General features: G+C 39.0%; 1 protein-coding gene across 13 annotated transcripts in view; it reads left to right on the top strand.

Moving 5' to 3' along the window:
- cadps2 (Ca++-dependent secretion activator 2) overlaps positions 1-12,698 on the top strand; it is a 718,900-nt gene that overhangs the window by 606,019 nt on the left and 100,183 nt on the right. For all 13 annotated transcript variants that reach the window (XM_087997417.1, XM_087997409.1, XM_087997412.1 and 10 more), the window contains one exon: positions 5,045-5,200. In XM_087997417.1, the coding sequence (XP_087853543.1) occupies positions 5,045-5,200 (156 nt within the window). The remainder of the gene's footprint in view (positions 1-5,044; positions 5,201-12,698) is intronic.

Below are 12,698 nucleotides of genomic sequence, written 5' to 3'. Positions count from 1 at the left end.
TTTAGCTGATCCCTTTCTGAATAGGTTTCGATTCATTTTAGGAGATTTAGTTTTCCATTGTTTTCACTATGAGCATTGGTCTATAAGGCAACTAAAGTTGAGCAAACTCTTAAAATGTTTGTCAACACAAAGATTGCATGCTGACATCGAGGACAAAGAGCTAATTAAAGTACAAGGTTATAAACTCAAGCCTCTAATTAGTTCACAGTCCCCAGTTATGGAATACAACTCGTGTGTTCCTCACCTTCAGCTATTTCCCACGTGTATGCAGTTTGGCGCAAGTCCCTTTAAGATGATATTACAAATTGCTTTTAAAATTTCATGTTTTTTTTAGAATGAAGGATTGCTATCTATATATAACCTTAGTTTGCCAGCCAATTTTACTGTGTTATTTCCCAAAAGTATTGGACTTGGTGAATACTTGCCTATTTGTAACCAAAAGCTCTTCAATGTGAGAAGTTCTCAACATGAGATATTTGACTTTCAGGAAGTATTACTGGCAAAAGCAATGTAATTTGCAGGTCTGTTTATTTATGTGGACCTCTGTTAATTTTCAACAAGAGTTAGCATTTAATTAGGCTACATTTTAAAATCAACTTGTGTGTTGTCACTCTCAGTGCGCGCTGGTTGGTGAATTCTTAAAGGGAGTTGTGCTGTAAAGGACTTTCACTGTTACTGATCAATGAAATTCTATCAGAGTCCTCTGCAGAAACGTTTTAAGCTTTATAGACTGGAAATCACTGTGAGCAGCATAATTATATGCACACTCAGTGCAGAACTATCAGTTTCTGTGGTCCATTATTTCAATGTATGCATTGAAAATAAATCGACCAAATTCATCTATTAAAATAATAGAAACAGGAAATTGATATGAATACATCAGTGTTCATTCGAAAATGTTACTCTTCATAATTTCCAAACATTATTTTCTATCAGAGTCCAGCTGAAATTATTTTTTTGTCTCTCATTGCTGCTGGAGTTTTAGAAAGCTCACTGACTTCTGTGTTACTCTTAATTGTTTCTCATGACCATTTGATACTGTAACTTTGATTCACATTAATATGATTCTTGTACTGAGTAGGGAGAAAGTGAGGACTGCACATGCTGGAGATCAGAGTCGAGAGTGTGGTGCTGGAAAAGCACAGCAGGTCAGGCAGCATAAGCCCTTCATCAGGAACCAGCACTACACTCTCGACTCTGATCTCCAGCATCTGCAGTCCTCACTTTCTCCTAGTTGATTTCAACCCTACTGCGTTCTCCTCCACTCTCCTAATGAAGGACTTACACCCGAAACATCAATTCTCCTGCTCCTTGGGTGCTGCCTGACCTGATGTACTGAGCAGGAGAAAGTGAGGTCTGCAGATGCTGGAGATCAGAGCTGAAAATGTGTTACTGGAAAAGCGCAGCAGGTCAGGCAGCACCCAATTCCTGAAGAAGGGCTTATACCCGAAACGTCGATTCTCCTGTTCCCTGGATGCTGCCTAACCTGCTGCACTTTTCCAGCAACACATTTGCAGCTCTGATGTACTAAGCAGCCAAGATATACACATATTTATATTAACACTAACAATAAGACGTCATATTTGACAATTTAGATTGATAAAGTTTTGAGATAGTCCATATTGATTAGTACTATAGTGTGTAGGTACCCAGTCTCATCCACTTAGTGAGTCCATGTTTGTGACTAGATAACTGAGGGTACCAATGTATTATGTAATAGTAATATTCCCTATCAGTGCAGACAATGTGAAACATAAGAACAGCTTAGGTGATTCAGCTCTTCAGGCCTACGATAGCATTGAATTATACCGATTTATATATTAAACGTTTTTGCTCAGATTTGTTTCCCTTATTGCCACTAATCTGAAATGAAAATCTATCAATCTGTTTTGAAATTTTCAATTAGCAATGCCTCAGCATCTTTTAAGGTGAGATAGTACCAGTTTTTTGCTACCCTTTGTGTAAAGGGGATTTTCTACCATCAGCCTTTGAATGACCAAGTTCTAATTTTAAAGCTGTAGCCCTTTGTCCCAGACTAAAGTTTTAGCATTATGGAACAGTAGAGGCAATTGATATTCACCTCAGCTCTAGCCTAATTGCTTGAGTTGAACGTCTGTTTTGAGGTGGTCATGAGCACCAAAATGTTTGGAAGGATGACAACAAAGTTGTTCCTCGTGTCAACAAAAAGAAACAGTGTTAAGGGGAGGGTAGATCAAAGAAATCAAATAAAATAATAGAGAAATTTGCCTGCACCTTTCAACAGTGGACTCTAAGCATATGACATAAAGGTAGAGGAAAGAAGCAACTGCTCAAAAGTGTTTTTTAATTCTGTAAAATCTAATCAACTAATTAGAAAAGATAAAGTTTGGAAATCCCTTGAAAAAAATGAAGAATTGATATTATCAGTATCCAGCCAGCTTGAAGCAAGTCCAGTATTCTAAACCACCCAATGACAAAATGGCCTCTAACTATTGGTCGGAGGCCTCAAATACCTTTGATGGAAGTGAGCACTACAAGAGTTAATTTCCATTGGCTTCAATTATTACTGCTGTCTCTGTTTTTTCAAATGCTTTTTTAAACTTACCTTTTAATAACTGAATGATCTTTCGGTGGTACAGTGTTCTGGGTCCATTTTACTCTCAATTGATTTGCATTGATTGATCCAGTGAGAATCTTACCCACTGAATCTTTAGAGGAGACTCAAAACTGTGAGATTCTTTTAACAAGTGTTTGTCAAGGGAGAGAACGTTGAGACCTGTTGTTGAAAAAAAAAATTTTAATTAACTTAGTCTTTTATGTTAGGGTAATTATGTCCTAGACAGTAAACAAATCATTTTTGTAAATTTCCATCGTGCTTACTGTGAATCATTCAATTGAAATTAGTTGCTTTTTAATGCTAGCATTTTAAAATATATAATGATGTTCTGGTGATCTTTCTGTGATTCAGCTTGGAATTGAGCCTACTAAAGACATGTTTTTGGTTAGAGTTAGGGTAAGATGATGTGAAAAATAGTGTACATAGTGTTTAATATTTATGCACAATGCCTTGGGATGTCTTATTGTATTCAAGGTGCTACATAAATGCAAGCTGTTGTTATAGAGCACAATCGTGGTTGACCAGCTTAAGAATATATGAAAAGTTCAATTAAACAGGAAGCTGCATAGCACCTTGATGATTCATGTTAGAATACAGAGTAAAGAGAGATTTCAAGACTATAATGAAGTTTGGAGGTTAAGTGTAGAGCTGGAAGACATGAGTTTTGCTGTTACCTGAACCTCATGATTAAATTACTGCCTTGCAATCATTTCCAATGATCCTTTATTCTCTGTGTTAAATGGAGATGCACATATGTCTAAATGATTAACAGATGTAGGAAAGTTACCTGTGCAGTGTTTTTGACCACTGTGACTTTTGTTGAGATAAATAAATACCAACTAACCAGGATATTGTTATTGGACCTCTATGTTTCCTTGATCAACCCACCAACCTTTTCAATCAGAAATTCAAAGAAGGATACCTTTTCTAACCGAGATGTAAATTATCCTATCAAAACTCCATGATTACACAAGTGCTTGAATAACCCTGACCATTGAGTTAATCCTTTAATCCTTTCACACCTGCTTCTTGACATCCCTCGAGCCTTCTCCCTCACTTTTTTCAGTTGTACCTTTTAAAAAATGCTGTGCGATATAAAGTTCATTTTCTGACTTTTTCCTTTGGACCTCCTTTTTTTTGTGTTCAAAATCACAACATTGAAAATAGTCGAACACAATGACAGAAATAATTATTTTGTGTATGTGTTGCTACTCCGGATGAAGAGCCTGATGGAGAAGGGGTAGGAGCTGATTTGAAAAGAATATTTGATCAAAATTGAACGTTCTCAAAGTACAGGAACAAATATTGTATATATGTAATTCTTCAAAAAGCTAGTTGATTGGATCTGCACAAATATTATGTTCACAATTTATTCTGACTTCTAAACTGTCTCTTACTAAGCACTTGGTATTTTCAATTTCTGCATTATAATTTGAATCAGGGATTAAAAGTGACTACCATTTGTGCGTACACATTATAAAGATGATTTTTTTTTTCTAAAACATTTCTGCCTTCTATCCTGAAGGCACTGAGTCATTGCTGGGATATGGTTTGATAAGCACTGCACAATCTCACTTAATTTGTATGTATAAACCTAGACAGTGAACTTAGTAGTCTATTTGACCATATTTCCCATAGCCAAGCCTGAACCCAACTTCAAACAAATTTCATATGCACTTCCAGCATCAGTATTTGTGTGGTGACCAGGAAATGGAATCTCAGGCACTTATTCCCTCCCTCACCCTGGGGCCTTTAATACTAATGACAGCTCAGCCCAAACAGGAGAAAAACTTGGACCTTTTGATTGTTAATTGACTTACGGAACTAAGCCATCAGGAGTGTTTACTATCAGTTTGTTGATGTGCATTTTCTTTTTTGGAAGGATATTTTAATCACTTATTTCCAATAGTCCTGCCTCATAAAACTTGGCCAATAAATAGCGAGCTGCTCTGAATTGTTGTCGTATGTAACCATGTCTAAGATGTGAAAAATAATCAAGGTAATTACAAAATTGCTATTCTCATCAACTGTTTAATCAAGAACTATGAATGTTTCAGTTATATATCTGTTTAATAATTTGCAAAGTCACTCTCTGGATTGAAAGCTCTTCAAATTGTTATCACTGCTACATTTAAACTGCTTACCTTGGCTGCTCTGTTTATTAAATCTTCCATCAACCAGATGACACTGAGGCAGCCACTTGTTATCAATGACTAGTGAAGAGGAACTGCTTTTCTCCATTCTATCTCATTCCTCTGGGCGAAAGGCAGTGATGAGAACACCCACACACCAAACTATTATTAATGACAGCTCATGTATTGGATGTCTGTGTTTGTAGTGGATATTAGGTCTCTGTTGTATTAGTCTGTTTGCTGACTAAGTGCTCTACATTGACATGGTCGGTGAGACAAAATGATTCCCATATCTCACAATACTTTTCCAATTCAGGAATGGTTCTTCCACGTCTGAGGATCTGTTCTGGAAGTTAGATGCACTGCAGATGTTTGTTTATGATCTACATTGGCCAGAACCTGAATTTTCCCAGCACTTGGACCAGAGACTCAAACTCATGGCTAGTGACATGATTGAAGCCTGCGTGAAAAGGTAAGTGCAGTATTACGAGATCCGTTAACAAAACAGCTTTGTGCTTTTCAGCATTGTTCGATGAAGCATTACACCATCAAGAATATAGGATTGAGGGACATAATCCAGGGGGAGCATATGTTGCATCTGGCTAAAAAGGTCACAGTGCAACAATTGCCACTGGCCTTATTTGTATATTACAAGTGAACTACAGGCCCATCAGTGATTCCAGAGACAGTTCGCTGAGGCACACCATGATTGGCCAAGATTGGTGGCTAGATGCCGAAGATAAGTTTGGGGAGGGAAGCAACTGAGTACAGGGTGTGCAACTGTGGGCTAGCAGTAGCCTCCAGGGATATACTCAAGTAAAATGGTTAAGTTATCTTTTCAGTGGTTTTGAAGGTGCCTACAGTAACCACTGAATTGACAACTGTACTCCAGAGAAAATTCCCACAGTGTACAAGATTTTCAAAAGCAATCACAACGTGGTCTCAAATAAGCATTATGCCTGACCTGAAGAAGCAGTGAAACTACTGCCCATTTCAAACCTGTTCACTGAATGTATACAACATACATCATATCCAAGAATCACAGAACTGTTGTGGTGCCAAAGGAGGTCTCTGAATAAACATTACTTAATGTCATTCTTCTACTCTTTACCCATAACCCTGCATATTATTTCTATGTAAGTGGCATTAAATGCTGTCATGAACTCCTCAATTTAACCTGCCTCCACCACATTTCCAGGCAATGCATTCCAGACCTGGATCATTTGCTGTGTGAAAAAGTTTTTGTTGCATTATATTTAATTCCTTTGCAAATCATTTTAAATCTGTCATTGTTGATCCTTTTATGAGTGAGAACAGTTTTTCTCCTTCTGCTCTGTCCAGATTGCTCATTGATTTTCAAAACTTTGGATAAATTTCTTCTTAACCTTCTCATGCTGTAGGGATTCTAGAATTCTCCTCTCAAAATAAAAGTTCCACCTTCTCCAATCTTTCTTCATAATTGAAGTATCCCTTCCATGGAACCACTCTTCTGCACTCTCTCCAATGTGCTCACACTCCTTTGAAAGAGTAGCATCCAGAACTTAGATTAGATTACTTACAGTGTGGAAACAGGCCCTTCGGCCCAACAAGTCCACACTGACCCGCCGAAGCAGAACCCACCCAGACCCATTCCCCTACATTTACCCCTTCACCTAACACTATGGGCAATTTAGCATGGCCAATTCACCTGACCTGCACATTTTTGGACTGTGGGAGGAAACCAGAGCACCCGGAGGAAACCCACGCAGACACGGGGAGAATTTGCAAACTCCACACAGTCAGTCGCCTGAGGCGGGAATTGAACCCAGGACTCTAGTGCTGTGAGCTGAAAATGTGTTGCTGGAAAAGCGCAGCAGGTCAGGCAGCAGCCAAGGAACAGGAGAATCGACGTTTCGGGCATAAGCCCTTCTTCAGGAAGGACTTCAGGGCTTATTCTCCTGTTCCTTGGATGCTGCCTGACCTGCTGCGCTTTTCCAGCAACACATTTTCAGCTCTGATCTCCAGCATCTGCAGACCTCACTTTCTCCTCTGGTGCTGTGAGGCAGCAGTGCTAACCACTGTGCCACCCCGATGTGTGCAGTCTAACTATATCTTATATAGGTTGAGCCTTACCTCCCTTCTTCTGTATTCTGTGGTATGTTAAAGAATATTGTATGCTTTAAAAACCGAGGTCACCACCTGTCCTGCTTTAATGACTTGTGTATACTTACATCCAGGTCTTGCACATCATTCAGAATAGTGCCCTTTCATTTATACTGTCTGTTTTAAAATTGTTTTTTTTCCTACCAAAATGCATCACCTCACACTTCTCTGTATTGAACTTCATCTGCTGCTTTTCCACGTGCTCTACCACCCCATTGAAGTTCTTTCAAAATTTTACACTGTCCTTATAGTTTACAAGGCTTCCAATTTTTGTATCTTATGCAGTCTTTGAAATTGTGCCCTGCATGCCAAGATCTAGATTATTAATCAGGAAATAGTAAGGATCCCAATACCAGTTTCTGTGAACATCTACTACAAATCTTCCTACAACCTGAAAAATACTCATTGATCATTACTGTTGTTTCCTATCACTCCGGCAATTTTGTATTCATATTGCTACTGTCCTTTTTATTCTATGAGCTGTAACCTTTCTCACAAATCTGTTGTGTGACATTGTATCAGGCATCTTTTGGAAGTCCATCTGCAATGGAGCAACAGCATTGCCCTCATCAACTCTCTGTCATCCCTCAAATGGGGTGTAACACACTTTTGATGCAGGGTGAGCAAGCCTAGATCACATTGCTGTATTGGGTTCAACAGTGCACATTTCACCTGGAAAACTGGTACTGTCCAATTGAATTTCAAGTTAAATGAATGCAGCACATTTCTTTCTTGGGTAAGACCATAGATAATTATGGTATTTGGTTGATGGGTTGTTTGGGGAAAAAAAATCACCATTGGGATTTAAATGTTTTTGCTAAAGGGAAGTATGGCCATATGGATAAAACTTTTACAATTGTTGGCAAAATATTTAACCAAGATGGTGCCAAAGAATGGCAACTTTGCACACTTGTCACTGTACTCCTGTGCACGTGACAATCAAATCTAATCATAATTTTTTTGACAGTTTCTTGCTAAACATTTTAGTGAACATCTTCTCTATTCATCTGGACTTCCCATTTAGCAGTGATTAGCAGTGGTCATGGAGATAAGTAAACTGACCCGTTTCCCCGAATCTCAACTTTTGACAACCTAATTTTATTGAATGTTGCATGTGGTCATAGATAGGGAGAAAACAAATCTTTATCCGGATTTCATTTAGAAACTAAACAGTGAATCAGATTTCCAAATGGCTTCATTTGGTTTCTTATTTTCTGTTGATATTCACCTTTCCAATAAGCCTTGAATTCTAGTGACATAGTCAAGGAAACTTGCTTGGTATTATTCAGCTGCAGAGTTATGGAAGCACATTTGAGAACAGCAGGCAGCTATTTAATACAAGGTATTGTAGAAATCTCATTTAAACTGTCTGCAGTGAGTCAGCTCTCTTACTGTTGGACTGAATGATTCCTCAGTGACTCTTCAAGTGGTGTCATTTGTACTCCTGCTTTATGCAAAAAGCAAAGAGAAACAAGGCTTAGATATTTAATGGAATGTGCTCATAGAGCTCCCTACTCAAAAGTGATCAATATTAGTTTGTACATTCTACGGAAGATTTCCATCCTCAGCTAGCTTTCATGATTCAAATTAAATACTTCACAGTCTTGTTTTAATCTGAATGAATGGACAAATGTTTTGCCCAACTGTGCAAGCCTGGGAATATTCCACACACGTATATAGTTAAAGGAATTGTTTTCAAAATGCATGTGGTTGGTCTGTGTTGCAAATTATTTTGAATATCAAAAGCTAGACTGTGTTATTGAAAGATCAATTTTTCAGAATTTTCTAAACTAGTTTTATGAAATGTTTTGCAAGTCACCTCAAAACGTTTGATGGAAGTGTTTGTTTCAAAAATGATAATAATAGCATGTATGTCTTTTGGAAGTAAGTGGAAATTGTATTCTGCACTTTGATCTGTAAATATTAGAGGGATATTTCCTTCAGTGTTGGAAATAAGGACATTGCAATACAGCACGGCTGAACCTTACGCTACCCACACACTGAAGTTTCAATAAAAAGTCATATCAGCCGCAAAATGATAACTCTGTTTCCTTCTCCACAGATGCTGGCAGACTTGCTGAGTTAATCCAGTACTTGCTATTTTAAGTTCAATCTCCAATATTCACAGTGCTGTGCTTTTAATTCACAGTTGAGAGCCTATCTGTGAATGCACATTTCAAGGGGATGGGAGGTTGGAGGGGGCGGTGCAAGACTTGTGGTTCAGTACATTTCCCATTCTCTCTTAAGAATTTGTGGTCTCAGAGATCAATCATGGTGTCTTACTACTACCCCCATTTTGCTTAATTTGACACAGATCAAACATTGCACTAGGATCATCCTGGTTTATATGGCCTGGGAGGTATTGATATTGTAATACAAATCCTTGCAAAGCTACAGTTTATAAGAGAAATAAACTTGATGAAGAAGCATATTCGAGTAAACCAAGCTGTGTTTTATGAAGCAAGTTGAAGCTATTTTCCCCCCTCGGATGTGACAACAAAGGAAAAATGCTGTCTCCAGGGAATATAATCCTTTCAGTTGCAGTTCCATAAACCTATTTAAAGAATAATAATCACAGCTGTTGAGAGAGAGTGACAAGTTAATAAAAGCCTTGGGTTTCTGGGGCTGGATTACGTGTGTATGAAAGGTATTTGTTTCTGTTATGCTGGCACACTGAACTTCCCTGATAGCTCAACAAGTTAATCCAGTGAGTAGTTGAGAGGCTTACAGACCACAAAATCGACAGGTTGGATACCTGGTCCATGAGGGTAAAAAAGGAACATAGAATGAAGGATAAAATGGGGCCTAAAAAAAATCTATTTTCACTACCATCGCAGTGAGAGGTATCTTGGTAGTACATCACAGGAGCTGTTGTGCAGGCAGAGCAAGAATTAGGAAGGTAAATGGAAAGTTGTCTATCAAGAGAAAAATGGGATATAAAAACAGGAATGTTTTGCTGCAGTTGTACGGATCATTGTTGAGATGATATCTGGAGCATGTTGAGCAATCTGAGTCTCCTTACTTGAAAAAGAATAGAATAGTATGAAAAGCATTCAGAGAAGTTCACTCAATTGATCCCTTGGATGAAGATTGGAAAAGTTAGGCTTGCATTTATTGGAATTTAGAAGAATAAAAGGTGATTTTATTGAAACATGAAGGGAATTGACAGGATGAATTCTGAACGAATGTTTCCTCATGTGGAGCAGACCAAAATGGTAGGACACATTTTAAAATGAAGGGACTCTGATTTAATTTTTTTTTCACTCTGAGGATGATTTGTTCTGTGAAATTTTCTCGTGCAGACTGGGTCACTAAATATTTTAATGTGAGGTTAGTTTGATTCAAGACTAACAAGAGACACAAAAAGGGTTTTGGAGATAAGCCGTGAAGTACAACTGAGGACACAAACAGATCAGGCACAATCTTATTGACTAGCAGAACAGACTTGAGGCACCAAATGTTCCACATCTGCTGCTACTCCATAATATGCACATTTGCAAGAGAATCCATCAAAATGTTAAAATATAAGTGCATTTGCTACTGAGGATGAACCAAAATGAATAAAAATTCTGAATGACTACCTCTGCCATGAAGCGTCATGAGCTGTGTTGCAAAAGAATTAACCTAAGCAAAATCATTGACGTCGATATATACATTATTGAAGCAATAGGCAGGCTGAGAAGGCTTAAGACCCAGAGGTAGTTGGTATTCAATTGAGAGAGCTGAGAGAGATGAGTGAAGAAACGTCTGGCCACGTATGCGCAGTTTGAGAGTGACTGGACACTGGATGGGGCAGCACAGTAGCTCAGTAGTTCGCACTGCTGCCTCATAGCACCAGTGATCCAGGTTCAATTGCATCCTCAGGCGACTGTGTGGAGTTTGCACATTCTCCCCATGTCTGCGTGTGTTTCCTCTGGGTGCCTTGGTGTCCTCACAAGTGGATTGGCCATAGTGTCCGGGGATGTCCAGGCTAGGTGGGTTTACCATGGAATATGCAGTGTTTATTGGGTGGGGATCCTATTTGGAGGGTCAGTGTGGATTCAATAGATCAAATGCCTGCTCCTACCTGTAGGGATTTTATGGCTGGCCAATGGTATACTGAAGACAGGCTAATGTGTGTTACCCATATCCATAAAAATAGGAACAAAACAGATATACACATTTATAGACCTAATAATCTTAATTCCATTTCATAGGAATTATAGAATTGTTTTCTGAAAGTAAACTCTGTGCAATAGTGAAAAGCAAATATTATGGATTCATAAAAGGGAGATATTTCTCATCACTTTTTACCACTTTTTCACAGAAGTGGCAACCCAGTCAGGCTGCATGAATGCCTGTATTGTGATTTACTGAACTAAATACATCAGGATGCAGTTGAGAAAATTAGGAATCTTCACGTCTTAAAGGTCAACATGTCCCAGAAATAGTCAATCAAATATTGAAAACTCAGCTCAACCAGTATAGTTCAAGTCAGAAGAAGTTGTGATGAATGTGTACAGTGCTTTGTATCACTTTGGGTGCTGCAACCCTACTGGTTGGAGCCATATCCACATAAAGGAAAAGAGTTGTGATTGTTGGCTGTCAGTCTTCTCGGCTCCAGAGCATCACTTCAGCACTTCATCAGGATAATCCTGGGCCCAATCATCTTCAGCTGCTTCATTAATGACCTTCCATCCATCATAAAATCAGATGTGGGGAATCTGACGATTGCACAGTTTGAATGTTTCTGTTGCTAAAGTGAAATCAGCTGAAGTGATTTTAACGAGGTCAGCCAGGCGGACCTCATAGAATGTGAGTTCCCTGATTGGGGCTGTTAATTTGATCCAATCTGGAAGTCCTGGCTAACAGAGATAAACAGGAGTGTCAGACATCCTGTTCACTGAGAAATGGCTCTGAGGGAGCTGGATCAGTGTCAAGGCCTCTCTACGTATACATGAAGGGAGACTTGGTGATGGAATACTGTCCTCTGTGGCATTATCTCAGTCGCAACAAGAAGAAATTCATTTCCAACAGTTGTCTTTGAGTTGTGGTAAGCATTCTGCAATTGTTTGGGAAGCTTGATTCCTTCGGTCCTGCCATCAAAGACTGGAGACAGTATGTGGAAAGAATGTGCTATTTCTTTTCAAGCAAATTGCATTGGGCAGATGAAAAGCAATGATTAATTCTCCTGACAGCTTGTGGACCCACAGTTTTTCTGTTGTTGAGAGCCTAACTTTCCCTGAGGCACCAGATACTAAAACCCTTCAAGAGTTGATTGATTTAGTTCAGTAATATTACGAACCCAAGCCTCCACTAGTTGCTTTTACTCAGCAATTTGAGAACCAGCGGAATGCATCTTGGGATTTTTGATGACGTTAAGATGACTGGCTGAGACACGTGGCTTTGGTTTAACCCTCAATGAGATGTTGAGAGACTGTTTAGTATTTGGGATTGATGATGTAAGCATGCAAAAGCTCCTACTAGCTGAAGCCTAACTGGCTTTCAAACAGGCACTACCAGTGGGTTTTATCATTGGAAAATGTGGCAAGTGGAGCATGTGAATTGCAGGGTGTTCTGATAGATGTAGACACCCTCGCCAGTCTGACTGAGCTTGGCTGAACACCACTTGTGTGAAGGCAATTGTATAGTCTCACTCGGAACATATCCTGAAAAGAGGGACTCTAGGTCAGCGCACAGCAAAACCCCAAGACAAAGCCAAGCCTTCACCAAACGGTTAAAATTATCTTCAGTATCCAGGCCTGCAAGCTACTGTAGTTGCTGCCGGTATGCAGACTGGAGACAGCAGAAGAGTCCTAAATTGGGTAAGAGAACTTCCTGAAGAAGGG

Source organism: Chiloscyllium plagiosum, unplaced genomic scaffold (assembly GCF_037043375.1).
Source record: "Chiloscyllium plagiosum isolate Xiang-an unplaced genomic scaffold, Cpla_swu_hap1 HiC_scaffold_19, whole genome shotgun sequence".
Taxonomy (NCBI): Eukaryota; Metazoa; Chordata; class Chondrichthyes; order Orectolobiformes; family Hemiscylliidae; genus Chiloscyllium; species Chiloscyllium plagiosum.
The sequence above is the reverse complement of the archived record's forward strand: the minus strand, read 5'-3'. Positions and strand labels throughout refer to the sequence as shown.